Source organism: Oncorhynchus keta, chromosome 24 (genome assembly GCF_023373465.1).
Source record: "Oncorhynchus keta strain PuntledgeMale-10-30-2019 chromosome 24, Oket_V2, whole genome shotgun sequence".
In the NCBI taxonomy this organism is placed as follows: Eukaryota; Metazoa; Chordata; class Actinopteri; order Salmoniformes; family Salmonidae; genus Oncorhynchus; species Oncorhynchus keta.
The window spans coordinates 44,795,080-44,813,889 of record NC_068444.1 but is presented as its reverse complement, the minus strand read 5'-3'; the positions used below and the strand labels follow the sequence as shown (position 1 = coordinate 44,813,889).

Sequence of the window (18,810 nt, the reverse complement as noted above, 5' to 3'; positions counted from 1 at the left end):
GTGTAAATACCATATGTATTGATGTGGCCAAAGTTGAATAGAAAAGTAGTACAATGTTTCAAACCTCCTACTACACCATTTTGTATCCCTGGGTTTATGATTTATAAGTGACATCAGATGACAGTACATTGATAATGACCATATCAATAATATTACACTTTAGATACAACCAACACTTGCGGAATTCTTTTAAACAAATGAACACAAAAATGATGCTTTTATTATTTTGCATTTAAAGAAATCTATATGTTTGCTATAGCTTAACTTCATTTCTTTCACGTCATTAAAAAGCTTTCCAGAAAACAACATAGTTCAGTTTCTTGTTCTGTTTATCAAACGGAATCTCGTACCAAAAGGTCAGTTTGTGGTTTACAATACAGTATTCCATTACTGTGGGGGGACAATGACAGACTCAGTATTCCATCTGTTGCAAGAGGCCATCATCATCTTCTTTTGTAAAGTAGAGTAAAGATGACATAGTTGTCAAAGTTCATGTGTTCTTTACTGGTGTTGTTACTGGTTTAGTAGTGACTGTTCCTGTTGTGCATTTCTTCCATCATATTCCTGTTGGGTAGACATTTACTACACCATTCATTTCAGGGTGTAACAGGGTCCTTATAATAATAATGATAATAACAACAATAATACAAAATGTATAAATAATAATACAGCTTAATAATAGACATAGTTTCTCCAATGGTATGAATGTGACATGTCTACAATTGCGATGTTGATCATCAAACATTGGGCCAAATATTATAATTCCAAGATCTTGTTCTGTGGTTTACTCTCATGTAGCACACTCAGAGGTATTTAATATGCTCTTTGAAACCTGACAGGGCAGTTACCAAATGTAGCACATCACCAGTGCAGCCATATGTTGGAGTTTTTAGTCTTCATTTATATTCTAGTAGCATCTCAGTAGGGAAACAGTTGAACCCTGCTCGCAAAAAGTGTCTGCCGGACCACATTAGTAAAATACTATATCATTATTCTACTTCACGCTTTTTCAGAAGAAGTACCATAATTACTGAAACTGGGTGTAAAACGTAAAAGGAAAAACTCCCTCATAGTTCCTTGGTTGGGCAACCTATAAACTGACCCGTTGTTGACGACAGTTTTGCATGTTGTTTTCATATACTAATCCTGATCAAACTAAATGAAAGCCCTATGTAAATGTCTAACACAACAGATATAATCATATGTTCTATCAGAATTGACCATATTATTATTCATGTTATCATTATTTTCCCAAAACATGCGCCTTTGTTTCTCATTACGGGAGTAACCAGAAGAACCAACCATCCCCACTCACTCAAGGCACCAGCTCTGAAAATGTATGCAGCTCTGCGAGGAGAGAGGGGTGCAGCAAAAGGAAATAACAAATCACACAGAGCAGCATGTTGGTGCAAGATCACCTCCATATACAAAAATACTACTTGCTGTGTGTAATATTACAGTTACACATACATCTAATCTCAACAATCGCTCTTCCACTTGAGTATGGTTGGCGTGTTCAGTTCGCTCTCAATTGCAACAACCATTTTCAGATTTTCTTGAGGTTAAGAAGTGAAGCGGAAGCTTTTTCAGGAGACAAACTGGATTCTGTGCCACTTTAAGCGTCCTTTTAATGCCAATGTAACTCTCTCCTTAGAACGACTAAAAGCCTGTCATGAGATATTTAAGAACAGACATCATACTAGGATTACCAAGATGACTAATGGGTGAATCGTATACCATATAGGTTCAACCTGTATTTAAAAATGTAGCCTACTGTACCACTCTTTATAACTATTGTTTGTTTTCAATTGGTTTCCACTGACCTCCATGACCTCGATATATGATTAATTCATTTATGTGAATGATACATGGCTAGACAATTGTACACATAATATCAAACTAAGCAAAAATAATTGAAGACAGTTTAAATGCACAAAGCTTTAAATGGTATCAACACATGAAAGGTACACTGTAAAAAGGTGGTTTGTCCAACTGTCACACAACCAAATACTATTATCATTCATTTCTGTTACACCAAACCAAATATGGTGGTTGAACACACCGACTGAATGTCATGGCAAAGACAGGCATTTTAATCACCCTGTTGACGGCATTATGTAGCATCAAAATGGTCACCATGAGAAAGGAGTTCATAACAAATTACCCACTTCTAGCAAATATCTTGCCACTGATCTGTTGTTTTACACTTTGTCAACATTTCCATTGCCCATACAATTCTTTGCATGATATTAGCTCACTGTTTAGTTATTTCACCTGCATTTGCTGATGGCACATGCAGGCACCTGAAGCTCTCATTTGAATAATCAAGTAGCCTGCTGGAATATATGGGATATACTCTCAAAACAAACCAGAACAGAATTGTCCAGTTATCACAGACAAAAGCTTGTCTTACAGAACACTGGGGGACCTCTCCTACGATTTTACAATATTCATGGAAGCCAAATTCATAGCATCACAATGAGTGTTGCAATTGAGCCCTTCTGTTTTGGATGAGTAGCCAAACTCAAAACATATGTAGTGTATAATTCAACCTTCACAATCACCACCCCTGATAATTCACAAAACAAACTATTACAGCTCATACATCCTCCAAAATATCTCTGCATTGGAATCTGCAATGTTACATACTCAAATGAAAATATACTTATAGAATTTGTGAATTTTCACAGTAATTCGTACTGTACTGTACCCTTTGTCCTTCCATTTATGCCTACCTACGGCCTCAAGGGAGACTATTGAGTTTATACCAGAGTGTCTTTCACAAGTGTTTTCTGTAAAAGAGAAATGACTAGAAATGTCTAGTCCTGTTATGTCTCATAACTCAAACTTCAATGTGGTACGTGCTGTGCATGTCTTGACAGACTGGCCAACAATGACTTAGGGAATTGAGCCACAGTACTTTCTTCTATGTGAATACAACTCATAGAAACTGCAAGAAACATTTGCTTTGGCACAGATTTACATTGTAGCGATGTTCGATATTTAACTCCATTGCCGTGACCGTTACTACAAACACAAGTGGCCCACTGTGGTAATCCTTGGCTCAGTACACTTTAGCTGACCAGCCTATGCGTTTGTGTATTGCGGTGTCAGTCTATCCTCTCTCTTGGTGTAATGTCAATGCACTGTAGTGTCTAATCATTCAGTGCGTAAACCAGCCATCAATCCCCTCTCTGTCGTTCCCTTGCACTCTCTTTCCTCACTCTTTGTTCTCAAATTTGAGTCTCTTGAACGTTTTCCTTTGAGTTTCCCTTGAACAGAAGAGGTTCCATTTGTGGGTTCTGGTTCTGGCCCATGAAACCCTTGATCGATCCATGTAATCCCATGGGGGGCATGGGGAGGGACATTGGCAGAGGTGGAGAAACAGAAAGAGGGTTGGTGTTGGTGCCATTTCCAGACATGGTCTGGAAAGTGGCGGAGGGGATTGGAACCTGTGTACAGGAGATTGGGATATCCTGGCCTTGCTGGTTAAGTGGAGATAGATTGTTCTTGTTGCTTAGAGTACCGACTCCTGCCCCTGTCCCAATGCTCAGACCCATCACATTGTTGTTGAAATGATTGGCCTTGTAGTAATGGTTAAGATGCTCTGATCGCCCAATGTTGGGAAGGTTGACTATTTCCGGGTGATGCATCCTCAATGTTCCGTCTCCTCCGCACCCAGATTGCATGGTCGATCCCCCTGAGATGCCGCTCCCGGCCCCGGCACCAATCTCGTCTTCCACGTTGATGATCTCAATAGCGCGGGTGGGGCCATGGTGCTTGTGCAGCTGGTGCTGCTTCCTCAGCTTGTAGAAGACCACAAGCATCACGGCTGCCATGAAGGTGATGGCCACAAAGCAGCCAATGATGATCTTGGTGGTCTTCATCACGTCGTCCAGGCCAGTAATGTTTGTGACATCCATTATCGACACTGTGACTGTATTTTCAGTGTTTCTGGTGGCACGCGGGGAGAAAGAGTGGAGAGAAGAGCGAGATGGAGATATGGTGAATCCAGCCCTGCCTTTACCCAGTACCCCTCCTGAAAAAGTGGGACCCAGGTAATCTGGTGGTACGTAGGTTTCGTTGATGTACTGCCTCCCAGCATCCTCACCATTGTTTGTTTCCACGGTTTCAACAGTGACGGTGGTGAAGAAGCTGTAGGGGTTGCTGGAGTCGGAGGAGGACACGTTGAGCACTGCAGTCGCTGTGGTGTTGCCTGCGGAGTTGGTCACCATGCAGGTGTATTGGCCCGTGTCCTGCACAGTAACGTTGGTGAAATTCAGGGTTCCGTCGTGAAGGACTGAGATCCTGACGCGGTACGATCCATGGGTCATGAGGGTGCCATTTGGGGTGAGCCAGTTGACAGACGTCATGGAGGTGCCAGTGCGACACTTCAGCTCCGCGGCCATACCCTCTGTGACATTGAGGTCGGTGGGTGGCTCTACGATGACGGGAGCGTAGCATGTGAAGTGGCTCTGGTCCAGCTCACCGATGTAGCGGCCCTTCAGGACTGGGGGCGCGTGGCAACGGGCACAGCATGTGGTGTTACTGGGCACTGTCTCCTTGAGCCACCAACTGAGCCACAGGACATCGCAGTTGCACACCCAGGGGTTGTGGTTGAGGTGCACCCGCTCCAACTGGTGCAGTGGGGTGAAGAGGTCGTGGGGCAGTGAATGCAGAGAGTTGTGGGACAGGTTGAGCTCCTCCAGGTTCTTCAGGTCGTCGAAGGCATTGCGCTCAATGACCGTCACCTTGGAGTGCATGAGCCACAGCTTGCGCAGTGACACCAGGCCCTGGAAGGAGCCCGGCCTGACGATCCCCAGCTGGTTTCCTGACAGCTCCAGCTCCTCCAGTCTGACCAAGGGTGTGAGGTTGGGGATGTCCTTCAGGCCGCACATGCCCAGGTTCAGGAAGCGCAAGTTGACCAGGCCCTCAAAGGCGGCCTCAGAGATGTAGTCCAGCTTTCTGAGTTCGCCCAGGTCGAGGCGGCGCAGGGAGGGAACGCGGTGAAAGGCGTACGCTGGCAGTGTCTCGATGGGGTTGTTCCGTAGCCAGAGCTCCCGCAGCTTGCTGAGGTACTCAAAGGCCTGCGATGGTACCAGCGTGAGGCGATTGTCAAAGAGCTCAAGGGTGTTGAGGTTTGGCAGGCCATTGAACGCGCCCACCTCAATCTGTCGGATGTGATTCTTGGAGAGCTGCAGTATTTCCAAATGCCGCAGGTGCTTGAACGTGTCTGACTTTATCACCTGTTGAGAGATATAAAAACATGCTGGTACATTGTAGCCATATGAAACCTCTCTGCCGTAAAGCATACTCTGTTCATATGCGTACATGTATGAATCGTGGGTAAATGTAATGAGAGAAAGGCATATTTACCTGAATCGTGTTCTCTTGTAAGTTGAGGTATCTTGTGTTCACAGATATACTGTCCGGTACGTCCTCTAAACTCTTCCTTGTACAGATGACGCGGCTTGCCTGATTGGAGCAGCTACAGGGGTTGGGACATGGGGGCACGGCCCCTGTCAGCTGAGGTCCATGGTGGTGAAGCCACAGCAAAAGCTGGACCAACCAGAGGAGGGGGGAGGGGGTGGAGGGGCTGGTCATCATGACAACATGCATGGCAAATTGGTCATGACCCGCCCTTAGTTCTATTATGTTGATAAATCACCTCTGATACAAGACAATTAAGCGGTTCTCTTGATGTTCATTTTACCAGTACATTCTATTCTTCTCTTTCAAGTCGTTTTAAAAACCATGAAGAGCTGTTAGATATTAAATGGTCACTTGATTTATCATTTATATTTCCTCACTTGACTTTGTTCATGTCAGTTTAAATATAGAATGCCGTCTATTTTTCAGCATATTGTTTTTAGAGAATTAATAATTGTCCCCTGACAATTATTCCAATAAAAAAGGAGATGTTTGGTGAATCGGCTCTTGAAAGGAGTGTCTCTATGGAGGGTAGATGCTCCTCACTGTAGGAGGGAGAGAGAGCGAGAAAGAAAGAAAGAAAGAAAGGGGATCAGACAACTGAACAAGGCATAAGTACTGACACATTAGCTCTGTAACTGTAGAAGCACTGTGAAATATTTAATCATGTGGAATGCAATTGCAAGATTGATGGTCAATAGACAAAATGCATTGAAAGCATGTAACCTTTCAGGTTTACACTAGAGCATTGGTTCTCACAAATTAGGCTCTTGAGCCTACTAGTGAGTCACCTACTATTTAATTCATAGGTCGAGGTAAAAATGTTGGTCGAGGCTTGATACTTGTTCAAAAGGTGGATCACAAAATTCTAAAGAGCTCACTTGAAAGCTAAGGTGTGTCACAACTCAAAGCACCACAGGCCTAGAGCAAAATAAATATTGGTCTTGAAATAAATGTAGCGTTTGATTCATTACTCAATGATGAGAGTATTATATGAGCACAATCATACACACGGTAATGTGCGTGGAGAAAAGGTATTTGCAGAGATAAATAGCCTTGATCACATACCAACATCACTTTAAAAGACAATAACAAGCAAGTACTGTACTGTCAGTTTGAAATGATATTTAATGAAGTATAACCCATTTTTAAAATCAATGTTACACAACTACTGCTACATGAGGGAAACAGCTAAAAGTTTCCCCACATCCAATAAATGGTGACCTAGCCCTATTGTTCTGAAAGACAGATATTCATTGAATCACAATCGGTTGTACTGATTACTAAGAACTGGGGGGTCTGCTTTGTGATACTGAGGGGCAGGGACGCAACTTCGGTTTTAGATGTGGGGGGGACATAATATACTGTGCCTTCGGAAAGTTTTCAGACCCCTCGACTTTTTACACATTATGTTACATTACAGGCTAATTCTAAAATGGATTAAATCAAACCATTTCCTCAGCAATCTACACACACTACCCATAACGACAAAGTGAAAACAGGTTTTTAGGAATTTTTGCAGATATATTACAAATTTAAAACTGTAATACCTTATTTACATAAGTATTCAGACCCTTTGCTATGACACTCAAAATTGAGCTCAGGTGCATCCTGTTTCCATTGATCATCTTTGAGATGTTTCTACAATTTGTTTGGAGTCCACCTGTGGTAAATTCAACTGATTGGACATGACTTGGAAAGGCACGCACTTGTCTATATAAGGTCCCACAGTTGACAGTGCATTCCAGAGCAAAAACCAAGCCATGAGTTTGAAGGAATTGTCCGTAGAGCTCAGATACTGGATTGTGTTGAGGCACAGATCTGGGGAAGGGCACCAAAACATTTCATCAGCATTGAAGGTCCCCAAGAACACTGTGTCCTCCTTGAATATGTTCATATACGGTGCGTTCAGAAAGTATTCAGACCCTTTGAATTTTTCCACATTTTGTTACATTTTGTCATTATTCCTATTGAAAGTGTGTGTTTTCAAATCCAAAACTGAATGGTTATTGTTCAATTCTTGGGTAGTCTCAACCGATGTTGCACAATTAATGAGGGCTTCCTGTAACTGACTGAGGGGAAGGTGTAAGATAACTTTTATGCAAAATGTTACTACTACTTTGAGTGAGATGTATTCATTTTTGTCGTTACAGCCTTATTCTAAAATGGATTGAATTGTCCCCCCCCATCAATCCCACACAATACCCCATAATGACAAATCGAAAACAGTTTTTTTTTAAACAGTTTTTGCAAATGTATTAAAATAAAGAAATGAAATATCACATTTACATAAGTATTCAGACCCTTTACTCAGTACTTTGTTTAAGCACATTTGGCAGTGATTACAGCCTCGAGTCTTAATGTGTATGACGTTACATGCTTGGCACACCTGTACTTGGTCTCTCCAGAGATGTTCGATCGGGTTCAAGTCCGGGCTATGGCTGGGCAACTCAAGGACATTCAGAGACTTGTCCCGAACCCACTCCTGCATTGGCTTGGCTATGTACTTAGGGTCATTGTCCTGTTGGAAGGTGAACCTTCACCCCAGTATGAGGTTCTGAGCACTCTGGAGCAAGTTTTCATCAAGAATCTCTCTGTACTTTTCTCCGTTCATCTTTCCCTCAATCCTGACCAGTCTCCCAGTCCCTGTCACTGAAAAACATCCCAACAGGATGCTAACACCATCATGCTTCACCGTAGGGATGTTGCAAGGTTTCCTCCAGACGTGACCCTTGGCATTCAGGCCAAAGAATTCAATCTTGGTTTCATCAGACCAGAGAATTTTTTTTCTCATGGTCTGAGTGTCTTTAGGTGCCTTTTGGCAAACTCCATGCGGGCTTTGATGTGCCTTTTACTGAGGAGTAGCTTCCATCTGGCCATGCTACTGTAAAGGCCTGATTGGTGGAGTACTGCAGAGATGGTTGTCCTTCTGGAAGTTTCTCCCATCTCCACAGAGGAACTCTAGAGCTCTGTCTGAGTGACCATCGGATTCTTGGTCACCTCCCTGACCAACTTCTTCCATTTAAGAATGATGGAGGCCACTCTGTTTTTGAGATGTTTCTACAATTTGTTTGGAGTCCACCTGTGGTAAATTCAACCACAACGTTGCCTCGTTTTGTATTACATTCCAACTATAAAACTGGGGGGGGGGGCATGTCCCCTTTGTCCCCAGTGAAAGTTGCTGAGGTGTACTGCCACACCAAAGTGTAACCCAGTTATCTGCACCTCTCCTGACTGGTCTGCATCTACACCTCTCCTGACTGGTCTGCATCTACACCTCTCCTGACTGGTCTGCATCTACACCTCTCCTGATAGGTCTGCATCTACACCTCTCCTGACTGGTCTGCATCTGCACCTCTCCTGACTGGTCTGCATCTACACCTCTCCTGACTGGTCTGCATCTGCACCTCTCCTGACTGGTCTGCATCTGCACCTGACTGGTCTGCATCCTCCAATAGGCCTATAGGGTTGGACTGGGGTGCAAGATCCTGAATTAAACTTGAGGGACCCCCTAGTATTGCTTCTACACTTCCCTCATATGTATTTAGGAATTTTTAATTTGGCTCTATACTCTAGCATTTTGGATTTGGATTTGAGATCAAATGTTTAATATGAGGCAACAATAAGGAATGCCACCCTTTATTTGAGGGTATTCTCATGCACATGATCTGTTTTACCATTTAGAAAGGAAAACACTTCATGTAACTAGTCTAGTATTTGGTCCATATTCCTTGCACACAATGTAACTACATCAAGCTTGTGACTCTAAAAACTGGTTGGGAGCATTTGAAATTTGATTAGGTTGTGTTTTGCCCGATAGTAACTGAACGGTGAATGATGACTGGAGTAATGTTATTTCTAAGTGAGTAGATTAGATGTTTCTGAACACTTCTAGATTAATCCTGATAATGCCATGATTAAGAAAAATCATGAATGAATCATGAATAATGATGAGCGAGATGCTGTTCAGAGGCTACAACAAAAGATGCTTATCTCTCATCGTTACCAATAACAGGGAGGTTAACATTTTTGGGGGGGGTATGATCTTTGTGCCTCATTCGTGATTATCCATAATAATATAAAATTACACATTATTTACCATTCAGTTCCTATTAGGGAAAAGAAACAGAAACAAACAGAAACAAACCGCAAACGCATCCAACAAGTTTGTAGAGTCACAAGCTTAATGTAGTCATTGCGTGCAAGGAATATGGGACCAAATACGAAACAGTTGACTACTAAAACACTATAAGTCAATGTCTAAATACTTATAACTTCTTCAAATGGGGGGACTAGATACATAAATCACTTTAATTTCGAAACAGCAAAACAGATATGTATTAAAATACCCTAAGATTATAAAGGTGACATTCTGTACCGTCGGCTAATATGAAACATTCTATCTGAAATCTAAAATGCTGGAGTAAAGAGCCAAATGAAACATTTACCCTCACTATCCAAATACATATGGAGGGGAGTGTAATGTCATTTCAATAGTCCATTACACAGTGAACAGGTTTTTCTGTTAAGCAACTCAGCCCTGCACCTCTCGTGTGATACCATCAGGCTACTCAGGATGTACACATACTGCATTTCTTTTACACAAACAAGTAATTTATAGGTTATTGATGTGTACCAACTATATGATTTCTACCTGGTCGTTTCTGCCACATAGAATTCAGTGAATTCAATTTTTATTTAACCTTTATTTTTTTAATGTAGGAAAGTCAGTTAATTAAGAAGAAATTCTTATTTATAATGACGGCCTTCCCCGGCCAAACCCTAACCCGGATGACGCTGGGCCAATTGTGCGCCGGAATTTGGGTAGTAAAATAGCTAACATGGTCATCTTAGCATATATACAAACATGGGAACCCCATTCCATCCTCCTCCACACAAACTACCCTGTACTGTCCCTTTAAGACCGACAAAGATGGAGACTTTCAATAAAATAATGTATGTAGGTCAAGGCCCTGCTGTTCAAACATTCATATCATACTTCTCTGGTGAATAGTCAGATTTGAACCCAGGTTTAGAGTTAGCCCAAAACACCCTCTCTCCGATTCAGTGCCGTTCATTCATGTGGTCCTAGAAACCTGGTTGCTATGGCACCGGACTCACACACCATCTTGTGTTTTACTGCCCAGTGCACTATCCTATTCCACTCTAGCACTGTGCAGTTAGCAGTTTGCTAGCAGATGTACTTCAGTCGTTTTCAACAAATCAGTGTCTCTCTTTTTGCTCAATTAACACGTAAGCCACAAGCTTTTAGGGTTCCGTAGGCTACTACATGGTCGAGTGACTGCATGTCAACAGCCCACACTTGCTCAGTAGTCATAGTATATTTCCTTCTCTGACAAAGGGGTCATTAAGAAAGTGCTTTACAAGTGTTCAAATAATTCACCCAAACCAATCTGAAGTACTGGGCTGGTGGATTACAGCTCAGTAATAGTAATAATTATTGAGTAGCCTCAGTGAGTCCAATATATTTTTACACGAAACGTAACATATATACAGGGGAAAGAAAGAAACTAATTGCACATACACCAACATGTCACAGTATCTGGTTCAGTGATGATCCCTCAAAACGTATGCATTGCACACGAAGGCCGACCCTGCCTTTCACAATAACAGGAAACAAACTCTTCATGAATCCTAATCGGCATACAGTATAGGCAGCAGATTAGGTAAACATCAATCGCTTTTCAAATATTTCTTGTCTTAGCAGCCATTAAGAATATGTTAATTATAGGTCTACAGAAATGTTCTTTACTCACCCTCTCACCAGCCACTCACCAGCCACCTGTCATTCAGGGCAGGTGGGGCAGAGGCCCACCTGTTTTGAGCACTACATTTCTAGAAAATAAAAAATAAAATGTTCTGGGTGCTTGCCTGTTTTGCATGTTATTTAGGCATTAATACATGTCACATATCAGTTTGCAAACAATGTAAAAACAAATAAAATACCAGTCAAAAGTTTGGACACACCTACTCATTCCAGGATTTCTTTATTTTGACTATTTTGTACATTGTAGAATAATAGTGAAGACATCAAAACTATGAAATAACACATATGGAATCATGTAGTGAGCAAAAAAAAGTGTTAAACAAATCAAAATATATTTTATATTTGAGATGATTCAAAGTAGCCACCCTTTGCCTTGATGACAGCTTTGCAACTTCTGGCATGCTCTCAACCAGGTTCATGAGGTAGTCACCGGGAATGCATTTCAATTAACAGGTGTGCCTTGTTAAAAGTTCATTTGTGGAATTTCTTTCCTTCTTAATGTGTATGAGCCAGGAAGGAGTGGTAAACAGAAGATAGCCCTATTTGCTAAAAGACCAAGTACATATTATGGCATGACCAGCTCAAATAAGCAAAGAGACACAACTGTCCATATTTACTTTAAGACATGAAGGTCAGTCAACGCGGAAAATGTCAAGAACTTTGAAGGTTTCTTCAAGTGCAGTCACAAAAACCGTAAAGCGCTATGATGAAACTGGCTCTGATGAGGATCGCCACAGGAAATGAAGACCCAGAGTTACCTCTACTGCAGATGATAAAGTTCATTAGAGTTACCCGCCTCAGAAATTGCAGGCCAAATAAATCCGTTGCAGAGTTCAAGAAACAGACACATCTCAACATCAACTGTCCAGAGGAGACTCCGTAAATCAGGCCTTCGTGGATGACTTGCTGCAAAGAAGCCACTTCTAAAGGACACCAATAATAAGAAGAGACTTGCTTGGGCCAAGAAACACAAGCAATGGACATTAGACTGGGGAATTTTGTCCTTTAGTCTGTTTTGAGATTGTTGTCCAAATTCCAAATTTGTGTTAAAATTTGAGATTTTTGGTTCCAACTGTAGTGTCCTAGTGAGACGCAGAGTAGGTGAACGGATGATCTCCGCATGTGTGGTACCCACTGTGACGCATAGAGGAGGAGATGTGATGGTGTGGGGGGTGCTTTGCTCGTGAAACTGTCTGTGATTTATTTAGAATTCAAGGCACACGGCATTCTGCAGCGATTCGCCATCGCATCTGGTTTGTGCTTAGTTGGACTATCATTTGCTTTTCAACAATACAATGACCTAACACACCTCCAGGCTGTGTAAGGGCTATTTGACCAAGAAGGAGAGTTATTGAATGATGCATCAGATGACCTGGCCTCCACAATCACTCAACCTCAACCCAATTGAGATGGTTTGGATGATTTGGACTGCAGAGTGAAGGAAAAGCAGCCAACAAGTGCTCAGCATATGTTGTAATTCCTTCAAGACTGTTGGAAAAGCATTCCAGGTGAAGCTGGTTGAGAGAATGCCAAGAGTGTGCACTGCTGTCATCAAGGCAAAGGTTGGCTGCAAAGGGTGGCCGCTATGAAGAATCTAAAATCTAAAATATATTTAGATTTGTTTAACACTTTTTTGGTTACTACATAATTCCATGTGTTATTTCATAGTTACGACGTCTTCACTATTACACTACAATGTAGGAAATAGTAAAAATAAAGAAAAACTCTTGAATGAGTAGGTGTGCCCAAACGTCTGACTGGTACTGTATATCAATGACTTAATAAAGCTGCATACAAGCATGGTCTCTTTTTTGTTTTCTTGGGTAACGCAGCTCCAAAATGCAGGTGTTTCAGCCTAGCTCAGTGCTTTCTATGGTGATGGGGCAAGCCAGCAGAAAATACGGAGCGTTGCGCCGTGATTGGCTCAGTGTTCCGTCACTCATAGCGACACTACGTCACCGCCAAGTTTAAGGGTGGACCTTGAAAATTATAGCCCCTTGAGTGCTGCCATAGAGTTACATTAGAAGTGCCCATCCAAGAAGGCTCAAGGTCATTGGCCACAGATAAAATGACGTCAAATCACGTTATATCTACAGTAGCTTTGATTGGACTGATCATGTCAACATTATACTTTCAAAATCTTACCTAGCGGTCATCATCATGACTCAAGTCAACAATCTACTGGCAAATCCTTTTTAATCCTTGTCATATGAAAATAAATAATGAAGATAAATTATAGATACAACGTATTGGTGCTCATTGGCCATTGGACATAAACATTACTCTACAAGTTGGAAATCGCAAATTCAACAATAAGTGGTTTGGAAGGAATCAGTGGCTAACTGCAAGCATTGCAAAGCAATCATTAGCCTGCTATTCAGTGGAGTGGCTGTGTGGTCCCAAGTCTAATATTAAGGGTCTCTTTTCCTAGTTGAAAATAATAAACATTCAACATTGACCATGCTGTCAATGAAGCATGATATGTGCTGCACTCAAAACAACTGTTAACTCGGAAGTGCAAAATCTGACTTTAGTGAGTTCAAGACAATTGGGAAGTTGGAAAAAATGAGCTACGACTGGGAAAATACGTTTTGAACTTTCATTGAACTCAGAACTTGGGACTCTTTCTAGAGCTACGACCTGAAGAGCACTGACGTCATCATGATTCAACCTTTTTTTCCCAAGTTCCCAGTTGTCTTGAAAGCACCATAAATCCAGGGAATGACAGACTTTGATGACAAAGTTTTATGACAACATTTACCCACGAAGGACCGCCACACATCCTTCCTGTTCAAGTGACCACAGCACAACAAGGTGAGTCCAAAAATGTATTGTATGCTGCTTCATAAATTATGTAATATGCCAGGGAGATATGTATACTGTAGCTAATAAGGTAATACTAAGTGCATGTTGTGTAGTAAGTTGTTAGTAGCCCATGTGCCTCCCCCTCATAATTTGGTCTATTTTCAGCCCCTTAATTTTGCCTACTGTTCTGACTTGGTGGTGGACATGTAGCCTATAACCTGTTTTTGAGAAATGTAATCATCAAATATTGCAAGAGCTTTCATTGTCAGCTTATATGACCACTTTATTTATCCTACAGTTCTGACTTGGTGTACAGGGAGAACACTGTAAGAACAGCCCATTTTCTGAATTCTGTCACCGTCGGTCTTTAATGTCTTAATAGAAATTATGGATTGCCTCTTATCCGCTCGTCGTCACCCTTATGCCATAGTTTGTGCATCTCAATTGTCAGTAGAAACCACATTAGTTTAAGCAAGTCAGCCATATAAGCTATGTTTTTTAAAGGCAGTAAATGAGGCTGAGTAAACTGTTTCGCTGCCAGACAAGGCTCCGCTGATAGCCAGGTGTATAGTGTAATTAATGTATTGTTAACATTGTTAATGTTGTGTTGTGTAGTGGCTTAGGTGGCATGCATCTCACATGTTTTTTCCCCCTACCAAGATTTACATGCGAAAATCGCCACTGAATCCAGCACACACACACACCAAAGTACAGTTTCAATCCATGATCGTCCACTATAATTGCAACATTGAGACAAATTATTATTGTGTCAATGTGCATAACATAGCCTCCAGGTCTTTGCAACAGACAGTAGAATTGGAGAAGGGGAATATATTCAATGTGTGTGGTGTCCGCTCACAATCTAAGTGGGGCCTACACTACAGGATGATGCCTCTAAGACAATGGGCCTGTCCATAATTGTGAAAATGTCCCATTTTATCGTGCCCGATCTTGTTCATGAAATTTCCATTTTCATTATATAAGAACTGTATGTTGGGCTTTACAAGACGACAGAGAGACAAACCATTGTAAAACAAGTTAATTAGCCAGACCCATGGCTTGATAGGGGAGAGATTGCTCTTCACTAAGGGCTCGATTCAATCCGTATTGCGGAAGAGCCGTGGTATAGAGTGATTTAAATGTAAAGGTATTTTCCGATTGAGCCGATATATGCAGTGTTTACCGTGAATGCAGTGTCTGTGACAAAGGGGGAACATTGCCTTTAATGTTTACTGCTCTATCTTCAGCGATATGGACTGAATCGAGCCCTAAGACTCATTCCAAGGCCATCAAAATATCTAACAGAACACACATTGTTGTCCATAGATGTATCCTTTTTTTTGAGGACACTTTCATACACTCTGTGCACTGTCGATGGTACAATGGTGCAATTCTATAGTGCATATTCTCTTATTAGGGTCAATTGGTTACATATCAGCGGAGGCTCCTCAGAGGAGGAAGGGGATGACAATCCTCCTCAGTGAATTTCATAACAATACACATTTTAAGCATTTTAAAAGTTATTATTTTTAGATAAAACTATACTAAATACAAGCATGTCACCAAATAATTGATTAAAACACACGATTTGCAAAGAAGGTCTACAGTAGCCTCAACAGCACTCTGTTGGGTAGCACCATGGTGTAGCTGGAGGACAGCTCAGGGTACATTGACTTCAATACTAGGAGGCTCATGGTTCTCAACCCCTTCCATAGACTTACACAGTAATTATGACAACTTCCAGAGGATGTCCTCCAAACTTTCAGAGCTCTCACAGTATGAACTGACATGTTGTCCACCCAATCAAATGATAGCTAGCACAGCAGTGCATAACATGTGGTGAGTAGTTGACTCAAAGAGAGAGAAAGACAGTAGTTGAATAGTTTTGAACAAATTAATTTCTCCCAAACTTAAGGAGAAAGAGTGTCATTTCTTTCCACTTTCAGTTTCACTTACTTAGCTAGCAATTGCAGCTATCTAGTTTAGCCTACTGAAACACCCTACTCAAACAAAGGGATGCTATGTTAGCTAGCTAGCTATGACTTTCCAACACAACACATGGAACTCTTCCAAGTTAAGGTATACTTTTGGTTTGACTAATGTATTGTACACTGTAACATTACTGCATGATTGTAGCGGGTTTACTAACACATTAGTTATATTAGCTATGATGACTATGACGTCACTTTAGCTAATATGGTGACAATGATGTAGGCTGTATGTAGCGGTTTGGCTTGGAAGGGTTTTTTCACCGGGTCACATACAGCTGATGTGTTGTGCATTGAACTCCACATGGGGGTGAGGAGGAGATCGCATAGATGCGAGAAGGAATACAACGTGACTGCAATGAAAGTGAACTGTGTTTACTCGTGATCAGAGGTGTATTCATTCTGCCGATTCTGCTGAAAAACATTCTCTACATGGTGGCACCCATGTACTACTACACACAATCAGTCGTGGGAGAAGAAAGCATTCAATCGTGAAGAAACAAATGATCTGCAACCTGCTGACCAAATGTTATACAAACACATGATTATTGTGTGATCACCATATTCTACCAATGCGTTATTCTTTGGATCTGGTCACATGTTGAGGTGATTATTGTGGGGTGACACTTACATAAATAGCCTTTGGTTATAATTTACATCAAAAGCCTGCAACTATTATGTGCATTATTATGCTGTTATAATGCATTTTATAATGTAGACTATTATAATAGTCTTATATTAATCATGACTAAATAACAGCCATTTTGAGTCAGTTGAAATGTTGATACATAACAGAGACATAGGCCTAATATAGCCTGTTATACAGCTTATTATGAGACAGTATAAAAGGTTAATAGCCTATATGGGTATAACAAGTTATAAAGCATTACACAAGCAGTCTTTTAAGTGTTAGCATTTGTGGCTTTGAATATTCTTAGGCTAAAGGCTACCTGAGCATTAAGAGAGATCCTGTATACCAGGCTCAATTAGGCCTAATATTTACAGCTGGTCTGAGATTAACACAAAGCCACACAGGTGCAGCAGGCAAACATCATCTCCTGTAACTATGACAACACTAAATGGATTCGGAGTTGTTGAAGGTGGGAATCCGGTCAGGATGAGACTATTTAAACAATAGTTGAAATCAGTGTTTTATAGGGGAAATTATGTTACGGTTAAAATGGTGGCTTATACTTCATTTGCAGGGGATTTTTTAAATCTTCATTTGGTCATTTTACAGCATAAAATTGAGAGTCTAAATCATTGGAATAAAAAGTCGAATTAGATCATTCCCATATCATTCAAATGAAAAATAGTTGTAATCTATCCTCAGTGTATGACCAAAGCACAATAAACCCTGGTGACTATAAATGATCATATAATTCCAATAATGCAGTTTGCCTCGCGCTACGGCGCACCTTTGGAACGCAATTGAAATTAGAATAGGCCTAATTCTGCATTACAAAATGGCTTGCATCGACTCTCCTTGACTAAACTAAACAAATGCAACAAAAATAATGTTATTTAACATTAGGCAGATATGTTACAAAATAATCTGATGTATGATTCCAGCACCTTTTCTATTTGAAATTATCTTAAGAATGGCTTACAACACATTAGCTTTGATTTCCAACATTTTAAATTGTAACCCGATGGTTTCCCCCGATATTCATTCATACTAAGCAATTTGAGCAAATAAAACGGTAATATATCCACCTGATATACGCAGAATCATACCAAAATAACAAATAGGTTGACTACGACGGCCATTTCACCTACGTCCAATAGACTCATACCTTTCTGTTTCAATTTCTGGGGTGTGAGGTCGACGTTCTCTCTCCTTTCGTTCCCTCTCTTCTCGTCAGTTCCCCAACCCCTTAACTATAACCCTCTTTTCCTCTTCTCTAAATTGATTAGCTCTCTTCCACGGATGTTAGCTCGGCTCTCTTGTATTCCGCAGCACCAACGCAACGAAAGGACTTTATACACCGATAGCACGTTCAACATAAGCAGAACCCACAAACTACACGAACAGGGTGCAGCAACGTATACATGAACATAGTTAAATCGGTAGTCAGTTCAAATAAGAACGAAATCCGTAATGGATGCATCCAAGCATCTTCTCATCCTTGGAGACGCGCGCAGGCAGCAAACGAGACGGCGCCCGTTTGGCATAGTATTTTCGCACTCCAGCATAAGCGACAGTTTACGCACATTCCGTTGGTCTGCAGCTGAATGCCACGAAGTCAGCGTAGACCACAACATGGACCACAGAAGACCAACCAACCATTGATTATGAACGGCCATGATCAAGAAACTCATTGTAAATAACAATTTGTTCTTAACTGACTTGCTTTGTTAAATTAAGGTTAATATATATATATATTCCAAGACATTTGTTCTTAACTGACTTGCTTAGTTAAATTAAGGTTAATATATATATATTCCAAGACAAATGGCTGTGATGCACTAATGTCATTATGGTCTGTAATGCCGGGTGAGTGGGCTATACTCAGGTCCAGTGGATTTGAGGGAACCTAGATACATCTATGGCCGGCCACGAACTGTAGTCACAGAGTGTAAAGTGTTTGATGTGACTAAGCACTCTATTGATCGATTCATTGATTGATTCTGCACATTTCAGGAAAAGTTGCACCGGATTTCTCTGCAGTGTGGTGGTCTTCAGATCAGGATATTGCTGGTTCACAATCGCATCTCACAGTTAGTGAGCATATTGCCACTGGGCCTTTTGGCAAAGAATGCTATTTCACTACCCCCTGGACATTTTCAGTTGTACTT

At 41.2% G+C, this 18,810-nt stretch overlaps 1 protein-coding gene across 1 annotated transcript; it reads right to left on the bottom strand.

The window, feature by feature from the left end:
• Nucleotides 1–539: 539 nt before the first annotated feature.
• LOC118357599 (leucine-rich repeat-containing protein 4B-like) lies at nucleotides 540–18,200 on the bottom strand. The gene is made up of 3 exons (XM_035734875.2): nucleotides 17,808–18,200; nucleotides 5,377–5,975; nucleotides 540–5,246 (listed from the first exon to the last, which is right to left on the bottom strand). The coding sequence occupies exons 2-3, from the start codon at nucleotides 5,617–5,619 to the stop codon at nucleotides 3,234–3,236; spliced, it is 2,256 nt and encodes a 751-aa protein (XP_035590768.1). The 5' UTR covers nucleotides 5,620–5,975; nucleotides 17,808–18,200; the 3' UTR covers nucleotides 540–3,233.
• Between the last annotated feature and the right edge of the window lie 610 nt (nucleotides 18,201–18,810).